Genomic DNA, 16,623 nt, shown 5'->3' on the forward strand with positions numbered 1-16,623 from the left:
TGTATTAGTGTGAACGGCCAGCCAAGCTGGTGACAACCCCGGAGCTGTGAGCTGGATTCGAACAGGCGAATCTAGCCGCTCCGGGGTTTGGTGACGAACGCAATCTCCGTTACGCCACCTGACCGCCCCAGACAGGACATTAATAAATAAAAGACAACAAAGATGAATGCACTGAACTAGTCCACCTGGTGGTTGAGAGACGTAGTTCAGGCATGGGAATAGACCTATCTCAAACCCTGCCCTCTTTTCTTGATCCTCCAATCACAACTGTCGCTTACCTCGGACAAACCAAGTTTGTCCGAGGTAAGCGACAGTTGTGATTGGAGGATCAAGAAAAGGGGCAGGGTTTGAGACAGGTCCATTGTCCATGGACAGATGAGGGTTGTGACGCAGGACCAGGGGGACCGTTACAGTGTGTAATGTAACTACTACACTATATGTTACTGTATAGTAGGCGACTAAACTAACAAAATAATGATACTGTGTTTCTCACATACAATCATGTAGAAGCACCTCTTTAAATATTGTGCTTTACCAGAGATGTGTTTATCATATTTTTGGAAAAATAACTCATTCAGCATGGGGGGAGGGCGCATTAAGAACCCCTGCCTGTCTGACAATTCTCTGTGCTCTACTCCGTCGTGCCTGGCTGACGATCCCTGTCCCTGCTCTGACCCCCGTCTGTCTGACTCTCTTGTCCCCCGCGCTGCACACCATGGACAATATGAGTATCTCCCCCGTGTATCGACCCCTGCCTGGACACTGACCGTTCTATTAAATATACCCATTTGGGTTTTATCCAGACCTGTCTGCCGTTTCTCTTTGTCTGCATATTGGGTTCCAAACTAAAACCGTGATAAACTGAAAGTAAAACTGACCCCTTAACTTGACTGATCGACTAACAGGGAGCTGTTGAGTGACACACTATGAGTGACAAAATAATATGACAAGCAGGGGTGTAAAAAGTACCCAGAAATTATACTTAAGTGAAAGTATGGGTACCGTCTCAAAGTCGTACTCAAGTACAAGTCAGAGTATCTGGCTAAAAGTAAAAAGGTTTCTACCTTTAAATGTACTTAAGTACTAAAAAGTTAAAGTAAAGAAATTAATTCTGACTGTATTCCTCTGATAGCAGGTGTTTAATCAAAGATCCCCACTTTCTAGTCTTGCACAAGGACCAATCAGCATGGGTATGGGCGGGTTCATTTTCCATTGATGGGGATTTGATTGGCTGTTTTTAAATAAAGTGCGGCCGCAGGATTAATAACGTTAACGTTAGTTCGGCCAGAGAAACAAATATACTAATTAAAATAGTTGGACCTGTGAGATTTGTACTTTGTACTTTGTAGGTCTGCATTTTAAATGTAAGGAATACAAAGTATGTTTTTTTTCTCTGAAATGTAATTGAATAAAAGTACAAGTATACAAACCTAATAATACTCGACTAAAGTACAAATCCCCCAAAACAGTACTTAAGTATTGTAACAAAGTGCAATTACTCAAGTCTCACCTTATTTGTGGCGTCGATGAACTTCACTCCCTTATAGGAAACAGAGAGAACAATGGTCGGCACTTTCTTCATCTGTTCTGTCGACTTCTTGGAGAAGGGATGGAGAAAGAGAGAGAGAGAGAGAGAGAGAGAGAGAGAGAGAGAGAGAGAGAGAGAGAGAGAGAGAGAGAGAGAGAGAGAGAGAGAGAGAGAAAGAGGAAGGTGCAGCAGTGAATTTTGATGCAATTCATTACAGCGTTTTTAATTGAATCCAGGACTAATTCATGTTTATCACGGGAGATCTCCGCTGGACCTTTTTTGATTCAGGACTTAATCTGTGTCTGGAAAATTTGCCTCAAGTAGTGTGGATTATCACTGGAAAAACCTTCCGTTAAAACATTTAGTCTATGTTCAGGACTCCCTGGAAGAAGAGATCTTGTATCTCAATGGGACATTCCTGGATAAATAAAGGATAAATAAAATAAAATAAAATAATGTCATTTGCTTTTCTGAACAGAATCAGACCACGCTCAACTGATATCTTCAATAAAAATGTCAATACATTATGTAAACTAGAGGAACTAGGAGTTCAAATTGTAAGAATCCAACATTCTGCAACGTTTGATACCTGGATAAATATATATATATATATATATATATACAGTAAATGGAGATTGATACCAAAAATGTATACAAAACAAATCAGGTATCTTTTTTTATAACCCTGTATTTTTTTCTTTTAATAACAATTCCCCGCACAATCTTAAACCTGTTAACATCACTATCTCCCCCAGTAGGCCTACACTCTACAGCTCATTATGCAGTGTGTTGGAGACCAGTGTGATTTAACATCACTATCTCCCCCAGTAGGCCTACACTCTACAGCTCATTATGCAGTGTGTTGGAGACCAGTGTGATTTAACATCACTACCTCCCCCAGCAGGCCTACACTCTACAGCTCATTATGCAGTGTGTTGGAGACCAGTGTGATTTAACATCACTATCTCCCCCAGTAGGCCTACACTCTACAGCTCATTATGCAGTGTGTTGGAGACCAGTGTGATTTAACATCACTATCTCCCCCAGCAGGCCTACACTCTACAGCTCATTATGCAGTGTGTTGGAGACCAGTGTGATTTAACATCACTATCTCCCCCAGCAGGCCTACACTCTACAGCTCATTATGCAGTGTGTTGGAGACCAGTGTGATTTAACATCACTATCTCCCCCAGCAGGCCTACACTCTACAGCTCATTATGCAGTGTGTTGGAGACCAGTGTGATTTAACATCACTATCTCCCCCAGTAGGCCTACACTCTACAGCTCATTATGCAGTGTGTTGGAGACCAGTGTGATTTAACATCACTACCTCCCCCAGTAGGCCTACACTCTACAGCTCATTATGCAGTGTGTTGGAGACCAGTGTGATTTAACATCACTATCTCCCCCAGTAGGCCTACACTCTACAGCTCATTATGCAGTGTGTTGGAGACCAGTGTGATTTAACATCACTATCTCCCCCAGTAGGCCTACACTCTACAGCTCATTATGCAGTGTGTTGGAGACCAGTGTGATTTAACATCACTATCTCCCCCAGCAGGCCTACACTCTACAGCTCATTATGCAGTGTGTTGGAGACCAGTGTGATTTAACATCACTATCTCCCCCAGTAGGCCTACACTCTACAGCTCATTATGCAGTGTGTTGGAGACCAGTGTGATTTAACATCACTATCTCCCCCAGCAGGCCTACACTCTACAGCTCATTATGCAGTGTGTTGGAGACCAGTGTGATTTAACATCACCATCTCCCCCAGCAGGCCTACACTCTACAGCTCATTATGCAGTGTGTTGGAGACCAGTGTGATTTAACATCACCATCTCCCCCAGTAGGCTGTCAGACAGTTCATATTCATTCAAAGAATATGATATGAGGGCGGCTGGGTGGCGCAGCGGAGATTGCGCTCGTCACCAAATGCGAGAGACTCCGGTCTCGAATCCGTGGTGTCAGCATTGCCTCCGGCTTGGGCCGGCCGTCATACTGGCTCAATTGGCAGAGTTAGAGGGTGGAGGTCGATGGGTGGGGATTTGGACGTTGTGGACAGCGACTCCTACAGGTCGGTTGGTATCTGGGGGCAGTGTGAGCCTCCCACATGTTACTCCTCGCCACTGAGAGTCAGCACTGGCAGGTGAAAAGATGCGACAGGCTGCCTCCTCGTGTACCGGAGGGGGACACGTGATGCAAGGCTTCTATCCTCACTACAGCCGACCAGTGGGAGGCATAGTCTAGCAACGTTCAAGACAGGGGAGAATTGGCTATACGAAATTGGGATGGGAGAAAAATAGAAAAATAAGGAGAAAAAGTGGATACAAAAAAAAAGAATATGATATGAGTCCCTGTCCTTCTAGCTCTTCCGATTTGTCATTCAGTGATTTTTGCTCTCACTCATAGTCAGTCTGTTTCTCTCTCCGTCAGTCTGTCTGTTTCCAGTGGCGAATATTCATGGGAGCCAAGCTTCTCCAAAAATATGATTAATTTTTTTTATATAGTTTACAATAATAAGAAAATCATTCTTTTTCATCTCTGTGTTATAATAATTTTCTCCCTCCTGGAAAAATGAACCGAACGAGCGAAACTGCGCCCACTCTCTGTAACACTGAGGCAGCCCAGGTACACTGCTGGTAGCATTATTTTGATTGACATTGAAGCCAGGCTTGCATGTCATTTTCTGGCGGCCCTTAACATATTATTAGCCAATAAGATTCAAGCTTAATTCAATGGGGTTGGTCTTAACGGCGCACCCGCCTGGTGACCTGGGGACTCCACTAAGATCTGGCTGCCTCCGCCGGAGCGGCTGGGCCAGAAGTTCAAGACCAATCAAATCACATTAAAAGATAAACGTGATTAGGGCGGTCAGGTGGCGTAACAGAGATTGCGTTTGTCACCAACCCCGGAGCAGCTGGATTCGCCTGTTCGAATCCAGCTCACAGCTCCGGGGTTGTCACCAGCTTGGCTGGCCGTTCACACTAATACAATTGGCAGTATTAGAGGGTGGGAGAAGCTGGCTTGGTGGGTCCGGGTCGTTGTAAACAGCGACTCCTACAGTTCGGTCGAGGCGCCTGCTAAGCGCGGATAGGATCTAAGTGGGGTAGTGTGATCCTTCCACACGCTACGCCCTCTCAGTGAGAGTCCACGCTGCCAGGTGAAAAGAAGCGGTTGATTGGCTGGACGTGTGTCGGAGGAAGCACGTGGTAGCCTCCACTCTCCCAGACCGACTGTGGGGGGTAAGTGCGCAGCGACCAGGAAGGGGATTGGGAATTGGCATAACGACTAACATTGGGATGGGAGAAGAATCGGAGGAAAAAGGAGGGGGAAAAAGATATAAAAAAGAAATATAGCTAAACGTGACAACGTCATCGCTTCGCGGCCTCGTTCGACGTTTTAGTAGCTAGCAATCAATCAACAAGAATGGAAGGTGACAGAGATCTTGTTGTGTATCTATTACTAAATGATTTCACTAATTTAACATTTTAACAACAATTGCTCATCAAAGCAAAAGGAAGGCCGACACCACAGCTCTGCATTGTTCAGGCAAGAGCCGGGAAGGGACAACATACTTTTAATGTCAATAACTATAAGCGAACTGGAATGGCTAACTGGTTCGGCTAACAGAGGACAGTTGTTTTGTTGGAGATGTTTCAAGATTCAAGAGGTTTATTTTCGACAAAGCGGCTGCGGGACTAAACAATCCCTGGACCACCACTGGACATTCTGATTTAACAAATCTGTCCAGGTCCATTGACAAGGTAAGCCTACGGTACTTCATAGTGCTGACCAATGCCAATAGTGTGCTATTCCATTTCTGTGATGCTGAATTCTAACTAACATTAGCAATCTATAGTTCACTGCCATAGCAAGCTACCTTCGTAGGAAACATTATTTAATATTTGACAGCAATGTTCATTTCAATGGTGGAAATGACAAGAGCTAACGTTACGTTAGTCGACTGGTTTGGTATGACCATGATCAAGTTATTTATATTTGACATTAGCTATTTATGGGTAGAATATTCTTATTCTAGCTCACTAGATCACTCAGTCACATTAAACTGTTTCCTTTTTATAGCTTGCTTGCTACTAATGTAACATTATGTGACTGGTGTAAACAAACTGTACCTCGTTGGACTATTTCCGGGGGGGGTTCCAAGGGTGCATTCCAGTTGACACGCATTTTCTGTCTGAATGTAATATTAGTGGTTTTGACACCGCAACGTTTAACGCATTATAAAAACATAGGTTGTGAAAAAGAAATTCTGACTTGGCAGATGATGGCATCCTCGGTCATTTTTAGACCACACGACGCCATTGTCTGTTTCTCTCTCTGTCAGTCTGTCTGTTTCTCTCTCTCTCTCTCTCTCTCTCTCTCTCTCTCTCTCTCTCTCTCTCTCTCTCTCTCTCTCAGAGCTGTCAGGATCGGGGGTTAATGTGAGCTGACAGAGGCAGCGCTGGGCTGCTTGGCTGACAGACACTCAGACAGTAGCTGGAGGCGGGATTTAGACCCACCATACCTGCCTCCACACAGGGTATGTACACACAGGGTTGTGCTCAATTCCATTTAACCCCTAATTTCTCACTTTATATGTATATGTTGTTTCTGTCCACTATGTTTGTTACTTTGTTATTCCCCCCCCCCCCCCCCCTATGTAAAGCGACCTTGGGTCTTTTGAAAGGCGCTATATAAAATGAAGTTATTATTATTATTATTATTATTATTATTATTATTATTATTATTATTATTATTATTATTATTATACACTTCCTGAATGGATTGAAGGTGAATGGAGCACAAGCCTGGTGTATAGACCATATTCACACGGCGGCCATGGTAATGTGTGTGTGTGTGTGTGTGTGTGTGTGTGTGTGTGTGTGTGTGTGTGTGTGTGTGTGTGTGTGTGTGTGTGTGTGTGTGTGTGTGTGTGTGTGTGTGTGTGTGTGTGTGTGTGTGTGTGTAGGCTATATGTGCGTGTCCGATATAGAGACAGATGTAGGAGAGGAGGAGGAGAGAGAGGAGGATGCTTAGTTCATGAATATTAATACGTATATACTATATCTTCACACTGCAGCAATACCTCACAAGAGAGAGAGGGAGAGATAGAGATAGAGAGAGGAAGATAGAGAGAGGGAGATGGAGAGAGGGAGATAGGGAGAGATAGAGATAGAGAGAGGGAGATGGATATGGAGAGAGAGAGAAAGAGAGAGAGAGTTGAACAGAGGCAAGTATAAAAGACAAATGAGCTGAACCTGGGATCGAACGGAGGAAACGGAACAAAACCAGACAGAGAGTGAGAGAGAGAGAGAGCGATGAGGTGAGCAGAGGTAAAAGGGGGATTGTGGAATTGTGGGGGAGGGGTCATATTGAGCCACCCAGGCACGGATATTAAAAATAAATCCCTCAACACACTTAATCCACAACTAAAATACCTCACTATAATACCTCAGGTTTGTATGAGTTCAAGTGTGTGTGCGTGCGAGTGAGAGATAGAGAGAGAGAGAGATAGAGAGAGAGAGTTAGGACATTTAGGGAGAGAATGTGTCCTAGTTTTAAAAGGTTTAGTGAGGATGAAAGCCTTTTCACACTAAGACAGATTTTTTGCGTGTGAAGAACTTGCATAGTAATAAAATATAGACTAGATGTATTATCAATAAAATATAGACAAGATGTATTATCAATAAAATATAGACTAGATGTATTATCAATAAAATATAAAAATATAGACTAGATGTATTATCAATAAAATATAGACTAGATGTATTATCTATGACTACTTTGCACACAGACTGGGGAACGTTAGTGTGGGCGGATTGGAATCTTTGCAGTAGTTTGAACTTCACTGATTATATTTTCATTCAAACGTTGACATATTTGTCCTGTGTATGTATTCGCATCATGTTGATTAGGAAATGGTTCTTTGATGTTTTCAGGAGAATTCCGTTGCAGGAAATAAACTTGGGCCAAATAGGGAGGTGTAGTGGTTACTTCCTGGTCTATAGGGAGGTGTAGTGGTTATTTCCTGGTCTATAGGGAGGTGTAGTGGTTACTTCCTGGTCTATAGGGAGGTGTAGTGGTTACTTCCTGGTCTATAGGGAGGTGTAGTGGTTACTTCCTGGTCTATAGGGAGGTGTAGTGGTTACTTCCTGGTCTATAGGGAGGTGTAGTGGTTACTTCCTGGTCTATAGGGAGGTGTAGTGGTTATTTCCTGGTCTATAGGGAGGTGTAGTGGTTACTTCCTGGTCTATAGGGAGGTGTAGTGGTTACATCATTGCTGTTTCCCACGCGGTCCACCCTCCTTGAAATTGCCATGTATTTCCAATGGACCCATTTCTAAATCGTGTCGTTTAAAAAAAATAAAGCATGAACATTGTCATGGTGTACCTTTCTGTGTGTATTCATCCACAATCTATAGCTCAACATGAAAGAAATCGCAATTAATCGTAAAAGTAGCAAAATAACAAGGTTTATGTTTTCGTTCACTGAGGAACTACACTTCACTTTGGCGCTACTGACTGACGTCACCACAGAGTAGACTCCTGGATGTATTAGGCGACAGCACTGAATGACTGGTGAATAATTTTTTAACGACAAATTAAAAACCTTATAACTAACTTTATTTCAACCAAAAACGCATAAACAATAATGTTAGTGATAGAAGGGAACTCATTTTGTGCAAAAATGGAAAACTTGCCAATGTTCATGAGGCAGAATTATTACAATAGCTGATAATACATTTTCCCAATGATAAATCCCTATACGGGTGGACCTCGCGGAAGTGACGTCAGACTACACCTCCCTATAGACCGTTTCTGTGAGGTTTTGTCCGCTGCTCACCAACTTTCTCTGTCTTCTTTAAGCCTACTGTTAGGAATTCCTCACTCACTCTCTCTAGCCCCCACCCTCTCGTTCTTTACTCTCGTTTACTCTCAGTGGCCACACCTGGACTATTATCAATTACCTCTCGCACCTGTGGTGGCAGGCTAATTAGTTCCCCTGTGGGCTTTAAATACCAGGGCTCTTCCCCTCGTTTCGGCGTGGGGTCGTGTTGTATACTTGCCGAGTCATATTCTCTAAACATCTAGACTCTTTCGGGAGATCCTCTGTCTGCCTATGCTGTTCCATTCTCCGGCGTCGAGATGTTTGCTCCAGCCTTCGCCAGCTGTCGCCGTTGCCTGTGGGGGAGACTGGTCTGCGCTCCCTGTACTTCCACGGGAGGCACCCCAGCGTTCCACTGCAGACCCCCGCGCAGCTGTTCGTCCTGACGCACATCCAGACCAGCGCAGACGCTCTCCAGTCCTCAGCGCGCAACGCGCATCTTCCAAGGACGCTCGAGCTTGGCACGCTCTCCAGACCAGCGCGCAATGCGCATCTTCCAAGAACCCTCGAGCTTGGCACGCTCTCCAGTCTCCAGCGCGCAACGCGCATCTTCCAAGGATCCTCGTGCTTGGCACGCTCTCCAGTCACCAGCGCGCAACGCGCATCTGCAAGGGCTTGGCACGCTCTCCAGTCACCAGCGCGCAACGCGCATCTTCAAGGGCTTGGCACGCTCTCCAGTCTCCAGCGCGCAACGCGCATCTTCCAAGGATCCTCGTGCTTGGCACGCTCTCCAGTCACCAGCGCGCAACGCGCATCTGCAAGGGCTTGGCACGCTCTCCAGTCACCAGCGCGCAACGCGTATCTTCAAGGGCTTGGCACGCTCTCCAGTCTCCAGCGCGCAACGCGCATCTTCCAAGGATCCTCGTGCTTGGCACACTCCTCCTCGCAGACGCACCCCGAGGCGTCTCTCGGTTCCGACGTGCACACCAAGGTGTGGCGCGCCACTCTGTTCCTCGGCTCCGACAGCGGCTACCCGGTGGACGACACCCTCGCCACCGCCGCTGTTCCAGCACCCTGTTCCTCGGCTCCGACAGCGGCTACCCGGTGGACGACACCCTCGCCACCGCCGCTGTTCCAGCACTCTGTTCCTCGGCTCCGACAGCGGCTACCCGGTTGACGACACCCTCGCCACCGCCGCTGTTCCAGCACCCTGTTCCTCGGCTCCGACAGCGGCTACCCGGTGGACGACACCCTCGCCACCGCCGCTGTTCCAGCACTCTGTTCCTCGGCTCCGACAGCGGCTACCCGGTTGACGACACCCTCGCCACCGCCGCTGTTCCAGCACTCTGTTCCTCGGCTCGGACAGCCAGCTACCCGGTGGCGACACCCTCGCCGCCGATGCTGTTCCTGCACCATTACGCATACGCCTGGGTGAGTTTTGATTGTGATGTCACTCACCCAGCGTAATGCCTCTTGCCCCCGTCCCGCTGCTGTTCCTGCACCATTACGCATACGCCTGGGTGAGTTTTGATTGTGATGTCACTCACCCAGCGTAATGCCTCTTGCCCCCGTCCCGCTGCGTTCCTGTACCATTCCGCATACGCTTGGGTGAGTTTTGATTGTTAAGTCACTCACCCAGCGTAATGCCTCCTTTTTTGTTCTCACTTAGTTAGTAGTTTGGACATTTCATCTCCCACTCTGTTTTTGTTCTCACTTAGATAGTATTTTTGGACATTACATCTCCCCCTGTGTGTTTGTCACACGAAGATATTGTTACTTTGTTACTTTGTTTATTTGGACTGTTCTGCATCTGCTCTGTTTGTTCCCTTTTGAATATTAACCCTCTCCTCTGTTCTGCAGAGCAGCCCAGATGTTTCCCACCAGTCCTCCCTGTTCCTCCCTGTCCCCAGCCCGCCTCCGCGGGCCTCAGTCCCCTCTGTCCCTAGTTCTCCCCTTTCTAGTTCCACCTAGTTCCTGGTCCCAAGTCCTCCCCTTCTTGTTCCACCTAGTTCCTTGTCCCTAGTTCTCCTAGTCCCCAGTTCTCCTGTTCCCTAGCTCTCCTTGTCCCGACATCTCCTAGTCTCTAGTTCCTCTGTTCCTTTAACCTTCCCCTAGCGTTCCTTTAATGTTTCCCCTAGCGTTCATTAACCTTCCCTTAGTGTTACCTTTTCTTGCCCGCCTCTTAAAGGCACCTAGTTTTTCCCCTCTTGTTATATTCCTGTATTTGTGTTCTCCCTTAAAGGGACAGTGCCCTTTTTTCCCTGTCTCTCAATAAATATCTGTTTCTTGGCAAACCATCATACCTGTCTTGTGTTGTGCGATTGGGGTCGGTTACAAACCATAACAGTTTCAGTGGAATGTTGGAGCCTTGCTAGGCAACAGCAAGGACAGCAGTTGACTTCCTGTGGGTTTTATACTGTGTTTGCCAATAGGTCAAGATGAACAGTTATTATGTTAATAACTGGTCAGGTGGTCCTAAATTGTCTGGACATCTTTTCTCATCAACAGTTGAGTGGTAATTTAATTCCTTGGCAGTAGTGACAGCTGACCGGAAGTGTGGTGGACATATTGTCTTAGCCTCATCTTGGCACAGGCTCGTGGTGTAGTGTGGTGTAGTGTGGTGTAGTGTAGTGTAGTGTAGTGTAGTGTAGTGTAGTGTAGTGTAGTGTAGTGTAGTGTAGTGTAGTGTAGTGTAGTAGTGTAGTGTGTAGTGTAGTGTAGTGTAGTGTAGTAGTGTAGTGTAGTGTAGTAGTACAAGACAAGATACAAGATACTTTAATGCCACACAACAATGGTTGGTGGTAATTGTTTTCGGTACAGATTGTTAAGCACTGAAACATGAAACAGACATCAAACATCAAAAACGTCAAAAACGCCCCCCTCCCACCTCCCAATCCCACAATAAATACATATATTCATAAATACATATAGGACAGTCACGGTAACAGTGTCAGTCAGTGACAGATGCTTGCCCGTCTGTGCAAAGGGGGGCGGGCCAGGGTGTTCAGTGTTCGGACTGCTGTGGGGAAAAAACTGTTTGTGAAGTGTGTGTGACTGGTTAGGATGGACCTGTAGCGACCTGAGGGCATGTGCTGGAATAAGTGGTGTGCTGGGTGAGAGGGGTCGTTGACTATTTTAACAGAGCGGGTGACTGTGCGTGAGGTGTAGATGGAGTCCAGAGAGGGGAGGGGGTGTAGTGTGGTGTAGTGTAGTGTGGTGTAGTGTAGTGTGGTGTGGTGTAGTGTAGTGTAGTGTAGTGTAGTGTAGTGTAGTGTAGTGTAGTGTGGTGTGGTGTGGTGTGGTGTAGTGTGGTGTAGTGTAGTGTGGTGTGGTGTAGTGTAGTGTAGTGTAGTGTAGTGTAGTGTAGTGTGGTGTAGTGTAGTGTGGTGTAGTGTGGTGTGGTGTAGTGTAGTGTAGTGTAGTGTAGTGTAGTGTGGTGTAGTGTAGTGTGGTGTGGTGTGGTGTAGTGTAGTGTAGTGTAGTGTAGTGTAGTGTAGTGTAGTGTAGTGTGGTGTGGTGTGGTGTGGTGTAGTGTAGTGTGGTGTGGTGTAGTGCGGTGTAGTGTAGTGTAGTGTGGTGTGGTGTAGTGTAGTGTAGTGTAGTGTGGTGTAGTGTGGTGTAGTGTAGTGTGGTGTGGTGTAGTGTGGTGTAGTGTAGTGTAGTGTGGTGTAGTGTGGTGTAGTGTAGTGTGGTGTGGTGTAGTGTGGTGTAGTGTAGTGTGGTGTAGTGTAGTGTAGTGTAGTGTAGTGTAGTGTGGTGTAGTGTAGTGTGGTGTAGTGTAGTGTAGTGTAGTGTAGTGTAGTGTAGTGTAGTGTAGTGTGGTGTGGTGTAGTGTGGTGTAGTGTAGTGTAGTGTGGTGTGGTGTGGTGTAGTGTGGTGTAGTGTGGTGTGGTGTGGTGTGGTGTGGTGTAGTGTAGTGTGGTGTAGTGTGGTGTGGTGTAGTGTGGTGTGGTGTGGTGTGGTGTAGTGTAGTGTAGTGTAGTGTGGTGTAGTGTGATGGACATCTTGTCTTACCCTCATCTTGGCGCAGGCGTCTTGCGTCGACTCTGTCCCTCTCAACTCCTTCACCAGCATGGAGCCAAGGTACTACAAACACAAATGTCATATAATCATCACCGTGTCAACTTACACATCAACATTCTGTTCTCAGAAGATCACCTAATGTCCAGATCGTTGCATCTTTAAACAGGTGTGTGTGTGTGTGTGTGTGTGTGTGTGTGTGTGTGTGTGTGTGTGTGTGTGTGTGTGTGTGTGTGTGTGTGTGTGTGTGTGTGTGTGTGTGTGTGTGTGTATGTATACACGCATAGACTGTTCGGTATTCTCTGTCAAAATTAGCTGCACCATGTGTATTGTATGCAGAAGTTAATGCAACAATGTGAGATTTTGACAGCATCCTCATGCAAGACGCACACACACACACCCACACACACACACACACACACACACACACACACACACACACACACACACACACACACACACGCACACGCTAGGTGATTACAGCAGAGAGGACCCTGGAGCAGTAGTATTAACAGAGACGCTTGCCACGCTGTATTCTGCACAGGCTCAGATCTTATTTAATAAAGGAATCACTAATGGGAACACTTTTACACAGGGATGATGTTTACTGTAACCTCAGTGTACTTAATGTTTACTGTAACCTCAGTACTTAATGTTTACAGTAACCTCAGTACTTAATGTTTACAGTAACCTCAGTACTTAATGTTTACTGTAACATCAGTACTTAATGTTTACAGTAACCTCAGTACTTAATGTTTACTGTAACCTCAGTACTTAATGTTTACAGTAACCTCAGTACTTAATGTTTACAGTAACCTCAGTACTTAATGTTTACTGTAACCTCAGTACTTAATGTTTACAGTAACCTCAGTACTTAATGTTTACTGTAACCTCAGTGTACTTAATGTTTACAGTAACCTCAGTACTTAATGTTTACTGTAACCTCAGTACTTAATGTTTACAGTAACCTCAGTACTTAATGTTTACTGTAACCTTAGTACTTAATGTTTACAGTAACCTCAGTACTTAATGTTTACTGTAACCTCAGTACTTAATGTTTACAGTAACCTCAGTACTTAATGTTTACAGTAACCTCAGTACTTAATGTTTACAGTAACGACGACCGTCGGTAGTAAAGGGTTAACCTTCTGTCATGTGGCAGTGAAAGGGCTAAAGCAACGTCTCTGTATTGATTCTCTACACTGTAAAAAGAACAAGCCGCTGTGTGTGTGTTAATTCAGGACAAAACACAGCGTGTTATTCCAGCATGTCTCCTTTTAGAGTGTAGCTGCTGTATAGAATTCAGCTCATTATGTTGGTCAAGACAACATCATTATGAAGTTACGTTGAATAGAAGGCCAAAGCTGACGATGAATCAAGACGGACTCGGGGGAAAAGGTTTTTATGTTTTCTCGAAAGGTATAATAGGAGACTTTTGAAAATAAAAAGTACAATAATGTATTTCATCATAGACGAAAACCACCATGTGCTCAATATGGCTTGAGTTTGATTTATGACTGTGTGGAGATGTGTACTGGGTAGGGAGGTTGTCTGAGGCTTTGCCTCTAGCTAACAGTGTTCTGGTGCCAGGGTTCTGTTGGCTCGTGAAGAAGACACACCAGAACCATAATGAAGCTGTGGACAGACGGACCGCTCCCTGCTGGGTCTCTGTCGCCTCCGTCTTTTTATAAAGTAGGTGGACGGCAGAGACACACACACACACACACACACAAACAGACACACAGGAGGACATAGACAGACAGACACACACACACACACACTTCAGTCAACACACATCTTCATTAGATTCACAACACAAACATATACACACAGGAGGACATAGACAGAGACACGCACGCACGCACGCACGCACGCACGCACACACACACACACACACACACACACACACACACACACACACACACACACACACACACACACACACACACACACACACACACACACACACACACACACACACACACACACACACACACACACACACACACACACACACACACATTTGCATTAGGGTCACAGAAATGCTACAATAACAGTATATATATATAACAGTATTATACCAGATCAGATGTGCATTTGTATTGTAGCATGTTTCTTCTCTTAATACAGATTGAATTTTGAACGATGACGTGTCACGCAATGTAATAATACAACAAGCAATATGGACAGTGGCCTGAGAGCTGTAGAGTGTGGTGTTATGATGAGTGCACTATTATAAATAACATCGGCGTACGATGATCTATCTATAGAGGCCTGTGTGGATTAGCCTGGAAAAGCTTCGTCTCTGGTTTCACGGAGACACAATGTCTAGATGACGTTATACTGACGCGCTTTGGGTTTCGGTCGGAGGAGCGGTGTGCGATGAAAACGTTAGAGTGTCTCAATCAATCAATCAATCAATCAATCAGATTTATTTATATTTATAGAGCACATTTAAACATGACACATGTCAACCAAAGAGCTGTACAGAGGATAGATACACATAGATACGTCTAGACAAGATATAGACAACAATCACATCTCAGTTTTACGGGAGGACACACAAGCGAACACACAGGAAAACAGGGTATGAGTCAGTGAACATCGAGAAAAGCAGAAGTGGGTTTTGAGCTTAGACTTGAAGGCATCTGTTGGGTGTCTGTGTGTGAGGAGGATTCACCATCTGAATAACTGAGCTAAGTGCATTTTCTTATTTGAGGTTTTAGTTGTGAAACTGTTACAACGACGAGGTGCCTCTGGGATATCATCTGTAAGACGGACCAGCGGGCGAGGTGGGTTGAAAAAGGAGAAGAAGGTGGGACTAATGCGACAACGTCCTTTTCTCTTTTTCTTCTCTACACAAACACAATCAATCCCTCCTTCTCTCCACCCTCCCGTTCTGTCCCTCCTCTCAGTGGTCCCTCTTATTTTTGCATCCATCTAATCTAATTTATTTTCATTCGGCGTCGTCTGTCTCCCCCTCGGCTCGCCAGTAATATTCACACACTGGCTCTCTCTGCTCCCCCCCCCCCCCCCCCCCCCCCCTCTCTCTCATCCATCTCCCCAGCATTCTGGAGCCAGCGTGCCCGCCGCCCCGGGGGGGAGAGAGAAGGAGTGTTAGCGTGCGCTGTCGTAAACAAACGCTCGTATAGAGACCACCGCAACACTTCCGGTATTCTGAAATCATGGGAGAGAGAGCGGGGGGAGAAAATTAATGAATGTGGATGAGAGCCTTGACATTAAGTGGTTGTAGCTACGGCTGTGGGGGTGCAGGAGACATGATCCAATAGACTTTTATCCGCCTGAGTCTCCTGAACACAGAGAAACCAATCCCAAGTCTATTGACACTTTCTCGGCCGAGCTATAGTCACTTTTCCGCACCTACTCCCGATCTACGCATGCGCAGATTGCCCACGGAGTCTAGGTTCATCAATCTGCGCATGCGTAGTTCGGGAGTAGGTGCGGAAAAGTGACTATAGCTCGGCCGAGAAAGGGCAGATCGATTTGGGATATACTCTCATAGTAGTATAGACATATTAGCATAGTAGGTAGTAATCAATAATGTCCTTCAACATCACATCATAGTTTGGAGTGATAGGTGCCATCAACCGGAAACCTCTCGACAGGGTCGTTAAGATCAGCGGCAAGATCATTGGGAAGGACCAGGAGTCACTCAGCAGCATCCACAAGAAACTAGGGATGTCCGATATTGGCATTAAAATGTAATATCGTAAATGATCGGTATCGGTTTTCAAAAAAAATATATATATATATTTTTTTTTTTAAACTTTTATTTAACCTTTATTTACCCAGGCAAGCAAGTAAGAACAAATTCTTATTTTATTTATTGTCAAAAGTATGCATAATGTTGTCGTGTTAATTCCACAAAAAGAGATATGTTAATTACCTGAAATTATTCCGTTTTTTTGGGGGGGAAACCCTGCATATATCGGTATCGGTTGATATTGGTATCGGAAATTAAGAGTTGGACAATATCGGTATATCGGATATTGGTAAAAAAGCCAACATCGAACATCCCTACAAGAAACGGACCGTTAAGAAGGCCTCTCAAATAGTTGAGGACGACACACACACCCTTCACACACACAAACGAATAACCTCAGGCCGCCGATACGGAGCTTCAACACGGAATAAAAGGGGCTTAGTTAGTCTGGTGGAGGCCGGACTGCCCCCCCCCCCCCAAGAAGGACTTTGGACTACTTAAAAAATAGACTCTCCTTCCACCT

The 16,623-nt window shown here is 45.4% G+C and overlaps 1 protein-coding gene across 1 annotated transcript in view; it reads right to left on the reverse strand.

The window, feature by feature from the left end:
- The window catches only part of anks1b (ankyrin repeat and sterile alpha motif domain containing 1B), a 541,227-nt gene that overhangs the window by 24,462 nt on the left and 500,142 nt on the right, over window positions 1–16,623 (reverse strand). The window contains 2 exon segments of the mRNA XM_084331050.1: window positions 1,511–1,597; window positions 12,371–12,442. Of these exon segments, the coding sequence (XP_084187176.1) occupies window positions 1,511–1,597; window positions 12,371–12,442 (159 nt within the window).

Source organism: Notolepis coatsorum (genome assembly GCF_963971535.1).
Source record: "Notolepis coatsorum genome assembly, chromosome: 15".
NCBI classification, from domain to species: Eukaryota; Metazoa; Chordata; class Actinopteri; order Aulopiformes; family Paralepididae; genus Notolepis; species Notolepis coatsorum.